Raw genomic sequence first — 19544 nt, forward strand, 5'->3', positions numbered from 1 at the left:
TCACTAAAGATACAGATCTTTACCACATTGCTGTTTCTGGGAGCTTGCTGTGCACAGAGCACTGTGTTTCCTACATTACAACAGTAACTACACTTCAAAAATACTTAATTGGCTGGAAACTTTGGAACACTTTTTGGATGAAAAAGGTGCTATTTAAAAGCAAGACTTTCATATTAGTGTGTGGACTAGTGCAGATCTCTGTTTTGCTCACTGATATCTTCATTAGTAGAACCGTAAAGACAAAAAAATGTAGCCCAGGGGAGTTAATGGTAGTGAGTCACACTCCACCCCCACTGGATAGAGCAGAGGGATATTGTGTACACAGCCTGTGTCACTCCCCTATATTAGCCAGATCTGATGTAGGTGAGTCATACACAGATCCTCGGTATAGCAGAGGAAGTGTGAGGTTTTTATTAATTTTACAGGATGTGGGCATCACTGGCTAGGCCAGCCTTTATTGTCCATCCCTATTTGCCCTTCAGTAGGTGGTGGTGAGCTGCCTTCTTGAAATGCTGCACTTCCTGAGGTGTAGGTAAACCCATTGTGCTGTTCGGGAGGGAATTCCAGTATTTTGACCCAGCGACAGTGAAGGAACGGCGATATATTTCCAGGGCAGGATGGTGAGTGACTTGGAGGGGAACTTCCAGGTGGTGGTGTTCCCATGTATCTGCTGCTCTTGTCCTTCTCGATAATGGTTGTGCGTTTGGAAGGTGTTGCCTAAGGAATATTCCCTGCAATCATCCAGTGAAACTTTATATTGGGATGATGTGAGCCACATAGAATCATAGAATCCCTACAGTGCAGAAGGAGGCCATTTGGCCCATCGAGTCTGCAACGACCACAATCTCATCCAGACCCTATCCCCATAACCCCATGTATTTACCCTAACTAGTCCCCCTGACCCTAAGGGGCAATTTAGCATGGCCAATCAACCTAACTCGCACATCTTTGAAACTCCACACAGTCACCCGAGGCCGGAATTGAACCCGGGTGTTTGGCGCTGTGAGGCAGCAGTACTAACCATTGTGCCACCTTGCTGCCCCAATATAGTACAATATAATTCACAAACAACACTATGTAGTTCTATGTAGTTCTTGCAAAGATCTGCTACAGGTGTGAGGGCTTCTTCCATCAGGGCTATAAGATTCCAAATGGCATGGGGAGCAAATATAAACATTAGGAAAAAAGGATGGAGGGGAAGACACACTGAAAGTACTATCTTGTGCATTCTGTTAGATTAGCATTACCTGATTCCTTGGAGTCCATATTGAAGGTGGTGATGGGAGAGGATTAGACTTTTTTCCCTTCTGTTCCCCTCTCTTGCCACGCACAGGAACTGTGGATGAGCCACCACTAGGAGACACTCACAAGCCAGTGTCCTTGAACCTTGAGTGTGAGGTATCCAAGGGTGACTCTTTCCTCGTTGTGGCAATGGTTTGAGTGCCAAGTTTCTATTCACCCCATCATGAAGGCAAGGACGAAATAGGGAATATGAAAGTTGGAGGATGGCGAGGACTCTGAGGATCAGTGCCCGCCCTCCCCCTGTTCACTGCCTCTTCACCAATTACATTTCAGGAGATCACCAAAGAGATTCTTCAATGTGAATAGAGGGATACAACGGATGGTCTAGTTAGGAACACATGGTTGGTGCAGGCCTGGAAGGCCGATGGGCCTGTTCCTGTGCTGTATTGTTCTTTGTTCTTTGTGCTGTAGATGTCGGAGTAGACATCTGAGTAGGCTAAAGGAACTTGCACTTGGCCCGTGCAAGGGCCAGCAATGTCACAATATAAATACAAGGCTTCTCCTTTTTTATTAATAAAATTATTTGAATTCTCATAAATACTTTGATGAGAAAATATCATCCAATTACATCCTTTGTACATAGTGTTGTCTTTTTTACCTCATACTGTTGAGTATATATACACAGTCACACACTTTGCATATCTCAGTGCAGAGGTGTCCAGATATTTGCCTGAAAATGATCGATTAGAGACTAAGGGGCTGATCAAACAAGCCTTCATTTAGATTTTCAGTTTGGTGCTGACCCCAACTTATTTACCTGGAACCTGGATTTGGATCACTGAATTTCAGGAGCAGGACAGTTCAGTAGGAAAAAAAAACAATAGCTGGCTTTTGTTTATTGTGAACCTTCATTTCTTAATGAGACTGAAGTTCGTCAAGGAAGTTGAACGAAGTAAAGCACTGGGAAGAGTGATAATTTAGCCAAACATTAAACATTTGGGCCCAGTGTTGTCCAGATTGTTTTGGGTTTCTGCTTCTGTCAAGTCTAAAACAGAACAGCCTGGCTGGGCCTGGGAGGGAAGGGTGAATGGAACTATAGCTTGGCTTGTGATTTTCTCTTCTGGGTTTTTTTCTCCTTGCTTTGCTGATGATGACAGTCATCACAAACCTCTGCAAGTTCAACAGCAACTGGCCTGTTGAGGCACAGATGTCGAGCTGAGATATGGACTATCTTAGAAAGTCAAACTTTACACCCACCTCGTTTTACGTGTTTGACATTTCTGGACACCTCATTCAAAGAATAAAAACTGGACTGCACAGAACACAAGTGGACAGGCTGGTAGCAATCCTGTCCATGAGTTCAGAGAGATTAGTAGCATAGAGAAACAGGATAAACAGACCAAACAAAGGCACAATTCAGAATCTCTTCGAGATAGTTCAGTCCAGGGGCCCTCAGAAGCCACCTCTCAGATAGCATCTGGGTCCTTCAGCGGTGGTACAGACCAGGGCTACTTAAGTCTGCCTCGTACCCCCTGTAGCCAAATGTGGTTTCTGTCAATGCTGGATGGCCAGAGGGATGCCACTTGGGGCAGAGGTATCAGCTCGTTCAAAGAGACGTCTAAAACCTGGGCTGTGGGCATGGTGCTCACATTTTCTTTTTTAAACACATGATGGGCAATGAGATGAGGAGTCAATGTGCCATTTAACACTTGGTGTCCTTTCGTTCACGAGAGCCCAGCGATGGCATGGTAGTGCCAGGATTGAGGCCTTCACAGCTAGCACTGGTAGTGGAAGTGTTGATGCTGGTGGACCTTCCCCTCCGTGTGCGCATGAGTGTGGGTGTGGAAGTCCGTGTAGATCTTTGGGTACATTTTAGGGGTCACTGTGGGCACCATGATGGGGGCTTGAACCAGCAGGTGAGGCTGGGCCGCCACGGTAAATTCCGGATTTCCAATGGGCACACAGTCTTTGTCCAGAACCACACAGTCCCGCTGATGCCGGTGTGGAGGTGGCACAGACCTGTGCCTCCTGGTCTGGCAAAACCAAAGCAGAATCATGCCGGAGATGAAGATGGCACCAGCAGGGATTCCGATTATTACCGGCCACGGTAAGCCACTGGCAGCACGCGAAGAGGTAGTCGTCTTCTCGATCTTAGGATCTGTGGCAATCAACAGTCCGGGAGTAACATGGAACAGAGGAGAAAATAAAGGAATTACCACAATGGGCCCGATTTTACCATTTTGATTCTAAGTGCTGAATCTGGGCGCAATTCAGATCCGACTTGGAAACCTGTTCTCAGGCACTCCCCATGCGCACTTAGCCTGAAAAAAAAAATCGCGGGTCTGAATTGCGCTGAAACGCACCTGAAACGTTGCAGCTCCGATTGGAGCTTTGAACTGTGCATGCCCAGTGAGAAAAAAAATTTGAAAGATGCTTCCCTGTCACATCGCTCCCAGACCACAAAAAGCGGATAAAGCGGCCTGGCAGAGAAAAGCGGGAGCGGCAGCCCCCACAGATATCACCCTACCCCCACAACACAACTGTCCCTCTTATCCATCCACCCCCCAACTACCCAGACTGATTGCGACCCTCTGCCCCCTTTCTCTCCCACCAATCTCCCGCAGAGTGGCAGCGGACCCCTCTTCCCCCCCGCCCCCCCACCAGCGATCGGGCCTCTCCACTCCCCCCCCCCCCCACCCCCCTCCACCAGAGATACATCTTACCCACTTCCCTCCCCCTCCCAGAGAATGATCGGGCCCCCACCTCCCCCACCCCGACTAGAGATACATCTGAACCGCCTCCTCCTTCCTCCCCACCATCACCAGAGAATGATCTGGCCCACCCCCACCCCCCCTCCACCACCGACCTAAGTCAGAGAGCCATTGGAATCTCTCAATTTACCTCCTCAGAAGTTGGAGCGCCCGAAACAGACCTTTGCCAAGCATGTCTGTTTCGTGCCGAATCTGGACGGGCGAACGCGATGGGTAAAGGGGGAAATGCTGGTAAACTCGGGCGGGCAGCCCATTAATTCAATTTAAATAAATGCAAATGCATTTAAATTGCCGTTGCGCCCGTTTTGGGCACGATTCGGATCGCTGCCATTTTTGGGCCTTGGTAAAATGGGCATCTGCGCGGACGCGGGCGCAGTTCAAATTAATAGCCTCACACCCGATTTTACCAAGTTTTGCAATGATAAAATCGGGCCCAATGTTTCCAAGATAGAAGTCAGTATTTATTGGGATAGTGGAAAGTTAAATGGTGACAGTGTTTTGGTGGAGAGACGGAAATCTCCCAACATTTGCACTGTTTAGCACCAATGTCTCATAATCATGGCTAAACACATGCACCAGGTTGAGAACTATCAATATGGAATAGCTTCCAGCTGTACTATTCTCATTAGCTCTCAGACCAGTATGGTTTATTTGCAGAGTAGAGTTCCTGTTGTGCTACCTCCTACCATACATTTCTAGGTCAGGTGAAGTTCCTTCTCCTCGCCCCCAGCAATGTGCTTTTACTTTCAAAGTACATCAACTGCTCACATTTCCATTTCTCACTCCCATCATTCTCATCCTCTCGGACTGAGTTTGCCAATTTAATAATAACTATGCCAAAATGGGGACAATTTTGACGCCGTGGACTTTGTTTTAATTCATTCATGGGATGTGGACACCATTGGCTAGACCAGCACTTATTGTCCATCCCTAATTGCCCTTGAGAAGGTGAGCTTCCTTCTTGGACTGCTGCAGCCCATGTGGTGTAGGTACACCCACGGTGCTGTTAGGGAGGGAGTTGCAGGATTTTGACCCAGCTACAGTGAAGGAACGGTGATATATTTCCAAGTTAGGATGGTGTGTGGCTTGTGTCCAATAAATTCTGAGCTGGTGCCTGGCTTGAGTCTGCCCAAACTCACCTTGTATAGGGTTTGTACAGCCAACCAGGGGAGCAACCTTTCATTCAATTCACATCTGAAATAGTGGACTATATGCTAAGCATGTCCACTTCCTTTCTCATTTGTCATTACAACATTGGTGATGGGAAAAACCTTGAAGTAAAGCTGCTTGGGCAAGACATTGGAAACTCTTTCTGAGAGTCTCTGAGAGGTGTCTAAAAGACCCTCACAAAGAGTCCTCAAATTCCATGTTAGAAAGAGCCTTTAGGAACTAATTAATCATGAGGTTTGCCATATTGATGAGGGTTAGGGTATATATTGAGCAAGTTCCTCTCTCCCCTTTCTAACTCAACATCTGGAGAGGTTCCTGAATCACGCCTTCTCCAAGTAGATTCCTCAACCCAAAGCTAGAGCAGTTGATGGTTGACCCACCTGGAAGCACAGTGAGAAAGGCACTGCGGAAGCTGTAGCCCATTGTGTTGGCACCCAGGCAGATGTACATGCCAGAATGGTCTTCTGTCGCTCGTGCTATCAGCAGCTTGTTCAGGTAAGAACCATCTGGGCGAAACCAGACATCGCCCGCAGGCAGGACCACAAACTTCTGCCCGCCAACCTCGATGGTGGAGTTGTACTTGTTCTCTGTCCCGTACTCCACACGTTTTAACCACTGGACGACAGGCTTCACATCACTCCGCACCTTACATTGGAAGGACGTGGTGCCTCCATATTCTACTGTCGTGTTGACTGGGTGAGTGCCAGTTAAAACGGGCTTGGATCTTGTCCTCTCTGCAAGAAAATTGAATTGAGCGTAAATACGATTGGAAAGAGAGGAACTTTGCTGAGTAATTCATTTTCCATGAGTGACCCTGAGTATTTGTGACAAACATAGGCACAGGATTAAGCCATTCAGCCCATTGAGCCTACTGCTCCCTTCAATACGATCATGGCTGATCATCCTTTTTCCCCTCAATGTGACCCTTTATGTCATTAGCATTTCTCTTTGGAGCAGAGAATTCCAAAGATTCAGAACCCTCTAAGTAAAAAGAAATTCTCCTTATCTTGGTCCTAAGTGGCTTTCCCCATATTTTGGAATCATGTCCCCTGGTTCTAGACTTTCCCAAAAGGGATATATCTTATCTGCATCTACCCTGTCTATTCCTTTAAATATTCTGTAGTTTTCAATGAGATCACCTCTCATTCTTCAAACTCTACAGAATACAGACCCATGTTCCCCAATCTCTCTTCGTAGGGCAGTCCAGCCAACCCAGAAACAAGTCTGATGAACCTTTTTTGCACTCCATCTATGACAATAATATTCTTTCTAAGTTAAGGGGACCAAAAATGCTCACAGTACTCCAGGTACAATTGAAGCAAGACCTCCTGTACTCAAATCTTTATCATAAAAGGTTAACATACTGGCCAGAATTTTCCAGCCTCCCATCAGCAGGTTTCTAGGTGGCGGGAGACGGTGTGCCATTTGCTGGCAATGGGATCTTCTGGTCCTGCTGCTGTCAATGGAATTTTCCATGGAAGCCACTTCATGCAGCTGGGAAACAAGTAGCGGGGTACGCTGCCAGCGGGACCAGAGAATACTATTGCTCTTCCATTCTTGTTCCTCCCCTCCAGTGCAGCAGAGTCACAGACTTGGTTCTGGCTGCATATCCCTGAAGAATCCTCACCACTATCCAAAATGGAAAACCAATTAGCAAGAAAGATAGACTCAGGGGATTCCTGCACTACCAGACTGTTTCTCTTAGACTGCCTGGCAGTCACCTATTTCCTCTTTGTCTGCACACTCCTAACCTGCAGTGTGACCACCTCCCTAAAGGTGCTATCCACATAGTTCTCAGCCTCGTGGAATCATAACAGTGACTTTAGCCGCCACTCGAGTTCTGAAGCCCAGCGTTCAAGCTTCTGCAGCCGATGACACTTCCCGCCGATGTGTTCATCTAGGGCATATGGTGAGTCTATGACTTCCCACATACCGCAGGATGTACATTCCACTGCCCCTTCCACTAAATCTTCTCCAATCCAAAATCATCTCCCAAACACTCATTTCTTCTGACTTCAATTCTCTGTGAATCACCCTCCTCCTCCCTTTATCTCACCAATGGTGACAGGGCCTTCAGCTATCTCAGTCCTGGCACTCCCACCCCAAACTGCTCTGGCTCTGCATGCTCACCTCTGAGTCAGAAGGTTGTGAGTTCAATATCCACCCTATAGACTTGAGTACACAATCTAGGCTTTAACACCAATGCAGCACTGAAAGAGCAAAACACTGTTAGAGGTGCCAGCTTTTAAATCTTTTATTCTTTGATAGGATGTGGGTGTCACTGTCAGGGCCGGTATTTGTTGCACATCTCTAATTGTCCTTGAACCGAGTGGCTTAATCAAAGAGCAGTTAAGAGACAGCCACATTATTGTGGATCTGAAATCATATGTAGGCCAGACCAGGTAAAGATGAAAGATTGCCTTCCTTAAAGGACATTATGGAGCTTTTTGTGACAATCCACAATGGATTCACGGTCACCATCAGCTTTCAATTCCAGATTTAAGAAAGCAAATTAATTCCATTTAAATTCAACAAGCTGCCATGATGGATTTGAACCAATGTCCCCAGAACATTGGCCTAGGTTTTGGGATTACTAGTTCAGTTACCACTAGGCCACCACCTCCACCATAAAGATAAGCCATTAAATTCAGGTAGAGTTTGTCCTCTCTGGTGAAGTAAGAAGTCTCACAATGCCAGGTTAAAGTCCAACAGGTTTATTTGGAATCACGGGCTTTCGGAGCGCTGCTCTTTCCTCAGGTGAGGAGCAGGACTTTGAAAGCTCATGATTCCAAATAAACTTGTTGGACTTTTATTTGGTGTTGTGAGACTTCTTACTGTGCCCACCCCAGTCCAATGCCAGCATCTCCACCGCATGACTCTCTGGTGAAGGTAGAAGATCCCATGGCATTATTATGAAGAAGAGCAGGTCGTTCTTTTCAGCCTTGCCAATATTTATCTCTTAGTGAACATTACTGAATCAGATTATCTGGTCATTATAGCCTTGCTGAATGTGGAGGTTTGCTGTGTGAAAATTGTCTGCCTTGCTTCCTTTATTACAACAATGACTGCACTTCAAAAGTATTTCATTGGCTGTAAAGTTCTTTGAGAGGTGCTGAGGTTGTGAAAAGTTCTGTTTAAATGTAAGTGCTTCCTCCTTTTGTGTTAGCTCTTGTGACAGCAGCAACTTACCAACAACATCAAGTTTATAAGTAGCGTTGATCTCCCCCGCTGTGTTGAAGACGCGGCAAGTGTACTTCCCACTGCTCTCGGGCTTCAGGTTCCTCAGGCTAAGAGTCCACCTGTTCCTCTTGTTCTCTGAGAGCCGCTGGTCGTCTTTCCACCACACGATGTCCGGGCGTGGGTTCCCACTCGCGGTGCACTTCAACCGGACCGAGCTACCGACGGGTCGTGCTATCACTCGCTGACGCATCTTACTGGGCTGCGTAAACCTTGGTTTAACTGTGGGGGGAAGGCGAGGGGGAGTGGAGGTAAAGCAGAAAAATGTCAACACTGACATTTGCCAAGACGATTGTTTAGTACAGGTTAAAATCAGGAGCTGGGGAACCCACTCCCTTTTCACCCACTCCCCAATGCCACGGATTGACACCATGAGCAACAGCAAGATTGTTTGTCAAGTTTGAATTGGAGCAAAGATTGAAAAGAGTAAATATGATAATAAAACCAAAAAATGAGCTGAAGTACTCAGCAGATCATCCCAGTGAGTGTTGTGAAGTTATCGGAACAGCTAAAACTCTCTCTGGGGTATTTATTATATGGGACATTTCTGTGAGAGGACTCATGTCTCTGAGTCATTGCTAGCGTCACACTCCGGCTTTGAAGGTGCTTTTGGCTCAATGGTGTCTCTCAGTGTCCTCCTATGCCTCCTAGCAACTGGTAATGCATGCCAGCGGGCATATCCTGGTACCAAGCCTCGTCTGACAGGCTACACTAATTGAGGTTATCACTAGTTACGTCTGGTTAAGAGAGGGAATGTCAGCACTCTTAAGTGCGTGGAGTCTGGAAATATGGAAGAGACAGATGGTCCTAGCAAGAGGATAGTGGCATTGAAGGCATGTGAAACTTCCAGGGCACTCTCCTGACAAAGTGGACCAATGTGGTCCAATGTGGCCAGTCACCTCAGAATTGGAACCTTAGTGTGTATCATCCCATTATTAGTAATCAAACTGAGGCTGCTGCCTATCATAGAAGCGACTGGTGCGATATTACATTCAAACCTCAGCAAGAGGATGGACCCTGAAGAAGAGAAGAAAGCTCCTTCCCTACCTGTGTCTTACCATGCACTCCTGAAGTCAGAAAAAGTTGGATTACAGGACAGAGTAAATCCTCCTAGATTCTGCTCTGTCAGATGCTCCAAGGTCAGATATACCATGCCACATAGCCCTAACAATGTGCTTTAAGCTTAGCTTATATTGCATTTTAATTGCGACAGTTTACTTTCTCACGTGTTATTTTTTCCTCTCTCCATGTGAGAAGAAGCATTTGCATGACAATTTTATACTGGGTTGGAAACAATTTGCTCTTGTGGATCTGGACCCAGCAGGTACAACATGGAACAGCAGTGAGGCCATTCTAAATCCACTTCAGCTTCAGACACTTTAAGTTGGCAAACTTTCAACCCACCAATCTGCACTGTGTTAGAATCCAGGCCCTGCCACATCATGCATATGAAAAGGCGTTGCCAATCTCTAAAGTGGCTACCTACCCAGCTGCTTTCCTGCGGGCTCCTCACTTGCAAGCTCAGATTGGGGTCCTTCAGGAAGGGGCTGGCCACTGCTTAGAGTACTGCTGTCATCTGTGAAAAAAAACCACATTGCATACTTTAACTGAACGGACAGCATCTTTCCACCCAGGAGCTGCCTCTGGAAGGAAACCCATGTGTTGTTTTCCTCAATGATTTAAGCTGACAGCTGATATGTAATTCAAACAGCCATTACCCGCCCATAGCTTATGATCCAGTCTCCTTGCCCATTCTGTTGTCCAATCCTCGCCTTCCATTCATTAAAGGGGGTAATGAAGACCAGCAGAGGACTGACAATCCTGGTTGCCATGATGTATTTAGTTTGGCCTAACTCCAGGTGGGCCCAGTGACTTTGAGATATTCAGACCCAATCTGTTGTGGTACGACTTCCTCTATTGTGCCACAAACTAAATATTAAATTATTTTTAAAGAAACCCTCAAATACAAGAGATGTAAGTCCTGTGCCAATGGAACTATTACTGGCAAATGCAGCACTTTCATTTGGAGCTTGCAAAAGCCTGTTGCCCCAAGATTTCTTGTAATTCATCCAAAGAGGATTTATTTTCACTTAGTTTTTTTTTTAAGAACAATTTCGGCTCCAATTCTTAGCCGCTCTTGAAACTGAAGTCAGTTTTTCTGCTGATTTTAATTTGTGAATATTATTCTTGGATTTTTCCCATTTCAAGAAAACAATTTTGAAGTTGGAGGTCTGATTAAGAAAAAATAAGCTATTTTTAGACAGCGTGTTATCTTTAGTTAACTCGAGCGCTGTTTCCCTCTGGTTTTATGAAAGCTTTCTATCTCTTCCCAGTACAGTCCATTCTACAGATATCATCATCTGGTGATAAATTGACAGGTAAACTTCAAAACCATGTCGCTCAAGAAATTTTTCTTCAAAACCAGAGTGGTTTAAATTTTAAGAGGACTGTGTAATACTGCGAAAGTGCAAAAATGCTCACTTAATAAAGTCGAGTTGGCTTTTCAGCCCCTCGAGCTTGTTCTAGCATTCAATGAAATCATAGCAGATCTATATCCTAACACCACTAGCTCCCGATCCCTTAATAACTCTGGCTAGCCCAAATCTATCAATCTCAGATTTTAAATTGCAAGTTGAAGAGCATCAATTTATTGATATGGGGAAGAGTTCCATACTCCTGGCACCTTCTCTATGAGGTATTATTTCCTAACTGCTCCTTAACCTGAATTGTCTGGCTCTGATTTTATAACTATGTCCTCTTGTGCTAGACCAGCAGAATATGTTTCTCCCTATCCACCCTGTCAAATCTTAAAACATCAATAAGATCACTCCTTAACTTTATATGTCTCAGGGAAAGCAGCCCTTCTTACACAATTTCCCCTCAGAATGTAACCCTTGGAGCTTTGTAACATTCTGGTGAATATATGCTGCACTCCCTTCAATGACAATATACCTTTTCTAAGATGCAATGTCTGGAATTGTACATAGTATTCCAGATATGGCCTAACCACACCTTGAGTGTATCTGTACAAAAACCTCTTTCACTTTATATTCAAGCCCTCTAGTTCTTCTTCTTCAGTTCCCTGCCCAAAGGCAGGTTTGACCCATGGCGCCATGGTCTCCACCGTGGGTATGTCAGGGAGCCAGTTCCCGAATCCACCCCAGCCAAAACAGGGATCGAACCAGTGTTGTTGGCACCAATCTGATCAATGCTAGCCATCAAGACTGTCCCGCCTCCCCCCTGCTCCAATTTCTTTCCATCACATGACTGACCAGTAATCTCTCCCACTGTTTAGTGCCTGCTATTGTCATGTGTTGGTCGGAGTTACCAGTTGATATTTGACTTGTTTTGATAGCGTTACGAACCCACACATTCCTTGACCATCAAGTCCTGGACCGGGACTTGAACCTAGGGATTCTTGCTCATAGGGAGGGTTAATATCCACAGCACCACAAGGCCTCCCCCTCTAGTTATAAAGGCTAATAACGGATGGCACGGTAGCACGGTGGTTAGCACTGCTATCTCACAGCGCCAGGGACCTGGGTTCGATTCCAGCCTTGGGTGGCTGTCTGTGTGGAGTTTGCATGTTCTCCCTGTCTCTGCGTGAATTTGCTCCAGGTTCTCCGGTTTCCTCCCACACTCCAAAGATGTTCAGATTAGGTGGATTGGCCATGCTAAATTGCCCCTTAGTGTCCAAAGGTGCACAGATTAGGGAGATTAGTGGGGTAAATGCGTGGTGTTATGGGTTAGGGCCTGGGTAAGATGCTCTGTCAGAGAGTCGGTGCAGACTCACAGAATCATTGAATCCTGACAGTGTAGGAGGCCATTCGGCCCATCGAGCCTGCACCAACAACAATCCCACCCAGGTTCTATCCCCACAACCCCACGTATTTACCCTGCTAGTCCCCCTGACACTAAGGCCGAATGGCCTCCTTCTGCATTGTGGGAATTCTATGATTCTATGAATGTTCTATTAGCTTTTTTGATTATTTTTTGTATCTGGCTATTACATTTTAGTGATCAGAAATCAGAAATACAGCAAGGACTCCTAAATCTCTACTGTTCTTACGTCTTCACCATTGAAAAAATACTCAGATTTATTCTTTCCTGGCACAGAACAGATGACCTCACACTTATCTGAGTTGAAATGCATCTGCTGCAGTTTTGCCCAATCATTTAATCTATGCTTCCATCAACAGTACTTACTATGCCACCAATATTATGTCATCAGCAAACTTGACTACATGACTCTGTGTTGTGTAAGCTAAGTTGAGCTAATAATTATAACAAATAGTTGACACCCTCAGCAGAGATATTTGTTAGTTGTCCCTCGTCACTTCCTTCCAATTTGAGTACACACCAATTATCCCTATTCTCTGATGTCTAATGCCTAATCAATCTCCTCGCCAAATAAATCACTAGTCTTCAATATCATGGGCGGGATTTTATGGCCTCGCTCATCCTGAAACCATAAAATCGCGCCCAAGGTCAACGAACCTTTCCATTGTCCGCCCCTCACCTGCTCTTATTCCCATGAGCTTAAATGTTAGTTAACAGCCTCTTATGTGGAACCTTATCAAGTGCTTTCTGGAAGTCTGTATACATTCATAAACTACATTTCTGTCGATTACTTTAGTTATTTCCTCAAAAAAGAAATCAACTTGGTTTGTTGCCATTCACAAAACAATGTTGACTCGCGAATTAGTTCAAAATACTCTTTATTACTCAGTGATGTTATGCTTAATCACAGATTCCAATAACTGATTCTGATCCTGCCAACAATCGTGAGGGGTAAAATTAATGGGAAATCCCATTGACAGTGGTGGGACCAGAAGAACACTCCATCCCAACCAATGGTGTGGTTACCAGAAAATCATAGAATCCCTACAGTGTAGGAGGAGGCAATTCAGCCCATTGAGCCTGCACTGACACCAATTCCACCTCGGCCCTGTCCCTGTAGCCCCACATATTTACCCTGCTAATCCCCCTGACACCAAGGAGCAATTTAGCATGATCAATCCCTCTAACCTGCACATCTTTGGAGTGTGGGAGGAAACTGGAGCACCTGGAGGAAACCCACACAGACATGGGGAGAACGTGCCAACTCCACACAGACAGTCATCCGAGGCTGGAATTGAACCCAGGACCCTGGTGCTGTGAGGCAGCAATGCTAACCACTGTGCCACCACGCTGCCCCAAATTTCTCCACAACAGCAGTTAGACTAACTGGTTGATAATTTCTGGGTTTCCGTCTGTAGTATCTTCAAAGGTGGGCAACCATCAAGTTGATTAGCGAATGAACGGTTCATTAAGTTAAGTAATTATGTTAAGAGAGTGATATGAAAGCTACCATACTCCACAACTCCGACTCCTTACTGCAAGGAAAACCCGTGCTCAGCCCCAGGATTTGCACGCTCTGGCCTGATTTGGTCACATGACCTTCCAAGAACTCTACTGTAAAGGGGCACACTGCAACACTGGGTGGAATTTCCTGTCCCGCTTGCTACAGGAATCGTAATGGGTGGGACAGGACCATGCAATGTTCTGTTGACCTTGGGCAGGATTTTCTGGCCTTGGGGCGAGCGCGGCTGGAAAATCCCACCCACTGTCTCTTACATTTTTCAAACAACGGAGTTACATTTGCAATTTTCCAATCTAAATGGACAATTCCTGAATTTGAGAGTTTTGAAAGATTATGGTTAAAGCATCCTCACCTACTTCCGTGAATACCACGGAAACCATCGGGTCCTGGGGGTTTGTCAGCCTTTAGTGCTAGTATTTTTCCAAATATCATTTTCTTGCTTATGTAAATTTTAGTGAGTTCTAGTCCTTGAATCACTATTAGTTTCCCTGAAATATATAAATTATCCACTTCCTCTATAGGTGAGACTTACATTAAGTCGTAATTCAACAGGTTTGCCATTGACGTATTTTGATTTGCAATATTATCAGCATCAGTTATTAAAGGATCCACATTTCCAAATAAATATATAAATGTAATCATTTTGCGTTAATCTCAATGCCCTTTCAAATTTCTTCTCAAATTAATTTCTTGTAACTCTTACTATCATTTTTTTGTTTTCCTTTTCTGTTCTTTATACCTCTCCCAGTCCTCTGGATCTGCACTATTCTTTGCCCTTTTGTACACTTTCTCCTGTAGCTTTTATCTTATCTTTCACCTCTTTTGTTGGCCTTAGCTCTTTAGTTTGGTAAATAGAGCTTTTTCCTCTTGGGACTATATCTGGTCCTATATTTAGCTAAATTCTTGTTCTAAACGCTATTCATTTGCAGTTTTATCTAATAATGGTTTTAATCAGTTTTATTTTGTCAATCTCTGTCTCATCTTGTTAATGTTCACTGAATCAACATTTGGAACCTTAGTAAGTTTGCTATGTTTCTTTTATTTCAAACCTCACTATGAATTCAATTATATCATCATCACTGTTAGATAAATGCTCCCTCACTGTTAGATCATTAAATAAGTCTGGCTCACTACTAAATCTAATTTAATATTTTCTCCTGTTGACTTCAGGACCTATGTTGCAAAAACTGTCCTGAATGCACACGAGAAATTCACAACATTTCCAACTTAAGCTGTTCTGTTTTTCCTGATCAAAATTGAAGTTTCGCATTAAAGAAATGAACGCTTTTTGGCACAGGCCTCTGAATGCCATACAAGCCTCCATTTCAATGTTGCTGTATCAGGTAAGCTGTTGCTTTCTTCCCATGATAGTTTCCTCTAATGTAGATTCCTCCATTGAGGAATGCTGCTCTGTGTGGGGTAAATCCCATGAAGGACTGTCCTCCCATATTTCTGGATTGTAAATTATCAGTTGAACATTTGCGGGGTACTTGACTATGTCTGGGCTGATACCTTCACTGCCAATGGACAACCTGCTCCCTTGGCTCTGCCAGTGCGGCCCATTGGCCTGATTGCTTGGATCAGGAATGACTGCCGTGCTTGTCTCAGCTGATTCACTGCCCCATTAGACTAGTGACAAGTCTGCATCATGGTAGCTGCTGGAGCGAGTTTTTACAATGCGTTTAATAAGTGTTTAATCTTTAATGCTCATTAATGCCACACATATTTGTGTGCGACACTGAGTGAAGACAGGATTGTGTTCAGTTTTATTACCGTTCCAATCAAATTACTAGCACTCACTGACCAGTTCACATCTGCACATATTTTACATAATGACATACTAAAACTGCTGTAGCTGGACAGTACGTCATGGTATGCAAAATATTGCTCATAATCTCACAATATCGGTGACCCTGCTGCAAAGAATTAACTCCACACGTGTTGTGGGTCCACTGTTATAAATGCTTTCATTTATCTTTACTTTCCTCCCCACTTCAGCACCTAAAGGGTTAATGGTCTTGCTCCATTTGACACAGAACAAACAGCAACTCTGAAGTGCTGGTATTCGATAGGAATAGACAAGCTAGCACTGACTGCCTGATGGGTACACACCATCCTAGAATTCCCCTCGGATTAGGTTGCTTTTAACAAATACCATGACTTCATGGGAATCTGACCAAGTGCATTCATGCATACTGCTGGAGCCATCAGGAGCCTCTCCTCCCCCCAGTGTCAGAATCTCCCCTTTTTAGATTACATTAGCGAGGCAGAGTGGTTTGAACTGGTGCGGCTGGGGGTTAGGATTTTAATGCTTAGGAACAAAAAAAAAATGTAGGATGAGTTTGGGTTCAACGACTTGCATTCAGCAAGCTCTTTTCAGGAACTGTTTTCAAGTTAGGCAGGGCCAAGCAGAAGCTGTGGTCTCTTTATGGGTGGAGGAGGGGAAATCGGAGATGCATCAGGGCCTAGTGGTCTCCTGTGCACTCTGTCAGCAGTCTGTAGGCAGGTGCATGCACTGCTTGTTTGGCAACAGAGGTGGATCGACCAGGCAACAACATCAAGTTGCAGCTATATAAAGTCTTCAGTGTAAATTAAGTGTCCCAAGCAGCTTCACAGAGGAAGGAAGGAACGGATGGTGAGCTTTTTTTATTCGTTCATGCGACGTGGGCATTGCTGGCTGGGCCAGCATTTATTGCTGATCCCTAATTGCCCTTGAACTGAATGGCTTGCTAGAGGGTCATTGCTGTGTTTGGAGCCACATGTAGGCCAGACCTGGTAAAGACAGCAGATTTTCTTCCCTAAAGGACGTTAGTGAATCAGAGGGGTGGAATTTTACGAGATTTTTTCTAAGTGCCCAGCTAGTGTGAAAACGGGAGATTCCTGATCTGTTTTTTGAGCGAGTTTTCACTCCCAATATTAAGGACTTAGACATTGGAAATATGGGCTGGACCATTTCTAGCCACTAGAGGCATTGGGTGTGGCTTAACTCACTAGACAGCCAGCAGCTCAGATCAGAGCCACAAACTGCACATGTTTGCACATAAAAAACAGCAGCTCTGCTGACAGAACTCCAGGCCGGATACAGCCTCCCCTTCCCCGCAACGGACATTGTGGACCACTCCCCCAACATTACTGCCCCCCCCCCCCGCCCCCCTTACTCCTGTGTCTCTGCATTACTAATCCAGTGTACCTGAACAGGCGCCAGAATGTGGCGACTAGGGGATTTTCCACAGTAACTTCATTGCAGTGTTAATGTAAGCCTACTTGTGACACTAATAAATAAATAAAATAAAAAATAAATAAAACATTGAAAATGCCACTACACCATTGCCTCATTGTGGATGAGTTAGGAGAGGTTAGTGAAGAGTTTTTTGAAGAGAAATGGTTTTTCAAGAGGTATTTTAAAAGTGAGGAGAGGCATACGGAGGAAGGTTTTAGAAAGATGCAAGATCATCACCCACCCAATCAGGGCCAAGATTAGGTAGACCTAAGATTGATGAAAGGCCTGTAACTAACGGTTGAATTGCAGATGGGTGCGTTCTGAGAGAAATAGATGAGGTAAATATGAAGCTGTAAGGATGGATCAGTTAAGCCAGAGAGTGAAAGTATGGAAGGCTGGTAGTGAGAACAAAGATTTAGATTTTCTCCAATAGTGGAATAGGAAGCCAGTAAAATTGACTGTGATTGTAAAAGGACGAGGTACAGTTTCTCAGGCGAGTTAACCTGGGATTCATGTCTTCTGTTTACAGAACTAATAGGCTCCTCAGAGATTGTGAACACACAGAATTCACAGGGTTAATGCCTCAAGAGACCATTAAGCAGCAATTTGTACTTAAATTACCTGGTGGGAATGGTGTTTACTCTCCACTGACTTTGTGGGCTGGACTTTCAATTGCCGGGAATGGGTGTGGGCGTGATTTGAAAACCACATTCCCGGGGTGGTACTGGATCTGGGTACCTCCAGAGCATGGTGCAAGTTTCAAAGGGTGGGCAGGAGAGGGGAATGGGGAACCCATTCACCTCCAATTGATATCATGTTAATTAAAGGGCTCGGGAGGGCAAGAAGGCAATTCTCCACGTGAAAAACATTGGACCCGAATAGAGTCTCACAGCTGTGAGATTCGAAGCAGGCAGAAGTGGAGTTTTTAAAAAAATGTTGGAACAATCTGGGAGCTGGGGGATCATGCATAGGATCGGGTGCTTACCTTTCGTTTTGCTATTTGACCACTTTTGTACTCAGTAAGGCTGCCGGTCCTCCGAGGGGCTGCACCTGCTCTCTTCTGCAAAGCAGTGGCAGGCCCACCATGGCTGCTGTTTGTCTTTGCTGTTGGCTCTGCAGGCAGCTCCTGCCTCCTGGTTACACTTGGTGCCACTAACTGGATGATGAGCTTGTCTCCGGCCTATAGGGCATTTACCTTCTAAAATGGTGTTTTAGTGGTGCAGGTACGGTTTGGGGGAGTCATGGTCCAGAAGTTGACTGAGCTTTGGGTTCCTGATTCTCATTTGAAAAATCAAGACCCGTGCATGAGTGTAAAAAGGGTTTCTGAGATGAATCCTCCTTACCTATTGGGTAGTTGTGTAAAAATTGGGGCAGTAAAGTCACCCACAGAATGGAGAGCAGAAGCCTAAAAGCATGGACCAGTCTGCCAACGATGTAGGAAGAAATAAAAGCAAAGAGGTGGTGGAAGCCAGCAAACACCCTGGGTCAAGGTGTCAGACATTTGCTTTTTCAAAGCTCGCATTGTTCAGTGAGAGAGGTTGCTGACTATTTGTCCTGGCCTAACTTGCGAGGGCTGAATGAGGAAGATTGTTCCTCGCAGAGCATTTTTCCACACTTTGACCTGCCAGATTCACTTGCCTGTTTCCACCGCCAACACGGTGAAAGCAAAGCATGAACTAAATCAGCCAACAAAATCTCAGCCATCATAAGCCCACTGGACTGCTTTCCATTACCTGGAGGGGCGACTGACTGATACACAGGGTCTTTCAAACAGCAGATGACGAACTTTACTGAGCGTGTCTCTGAGGAATAAGAGAGGGGAAAGAAAAACTTTAATTTATAGGGTTGTGCCTTCCTGACCTCACAATGTCTCAAAGCACTTTCCAATCAATGAAGTACTTTTGAAATCGAGTTTCGCTGGAAAAAGACATGTTGAAACTTTTCGTCTTGCACTCATCAAGAATACCAAATGTAAAGGGAGCAACAATTCATATTTTGTTAGAAGAAAGTGCTAATTGGCTGACTGATTGTTAGGAAGTTGTCTATGACCATTCCTGTGCTGTACTGTTCTTTGTTCTTTTAAGTACATACGGCTTTAGTTTAGACAGGCGTCAGGATCGGCGCAGGCTTGGAGGGCCTGTTCCTGTTGTACTGTTCTTTGTTCATCTACCTTCACTGGTCAATATAGAGGTTGAGACTCGTATTGTTCTATGGCCTCTATGATTGGCCTTATTGGCAGCCTCTTAAATAGGGCCCAAACCATTTGCTCACTGTGCAAGTTTGAGGCTGAAATAAATTAAGCAAAAGCCTCCTCTGGGATAATGGCTACCTGAACAGATCATTGCTCACTGAATATCGCACAAACTCATGAATGAACTTTTGGCCCTGAGAAGTGTCCAACCGACCACAGAAGGGTAAGATATCTCAGAAATTTGAGCAACAGGTGAAGTTAGCTGTTTCATGCTGATACTAAGCAATAGCAACATGAGTGATATCCTCCACTAACAGGATGCTGCTGTCAAGCCAAAAAGATGTCTTGCCT

The 19544-nt window shown here is 44.9% G+C and overlaps 1 protein-coding gene across 1 annotated transcript in view; it reads right to left on the reverse strand.

Moving 5' to 3' along the window:
• Window positions 1-1973: 1973 nt before the first annotated feature.
• The window catches only part of LOC144505517 (fibroblast growth factor receptor-like 1), a 137333-nt gene continuing 119762 nt past the window's right edge, over window positions 1974-19544 (reverse strand). The window contains exons 3-6 of the mRNA XM_078231642.1: window positions 9907-9996; window positions 8373-8642; window positions 5564-5917; window positions 1974-3400 (exon numbers count right to left, since the gene is read on the reverse strand). Of these exons, the coding sequence (XP_078087768.1) occupies window positions 3018-3400; window positions 5564-5917; window positions 8373-8642; window positions 9907-9996 (1097 nt within the window). The 3' untranslated portion in view covers window positions 1974-3017. The remainder of the gene's footprint in view (window positions 3401-5563; window positions 5918-8372; window positions 8643-9906; window positions 9997-19544) is intronic.

This window comes from Mustelus asterias, chromosome 16 (assembly GCF_964213995.1).
Source record: "Mustelus asterias chromosome 16, sMusAst1.hap1.1, whole genome shotgun sequence".
Taxonomy (NCBI): domain Eukaryota; kingdom Metazoa; phylum Chordata; class Chondrichthyes; order Carcharhiniformes; family Triakidae; genus Mustelus; species Mustelus asterias.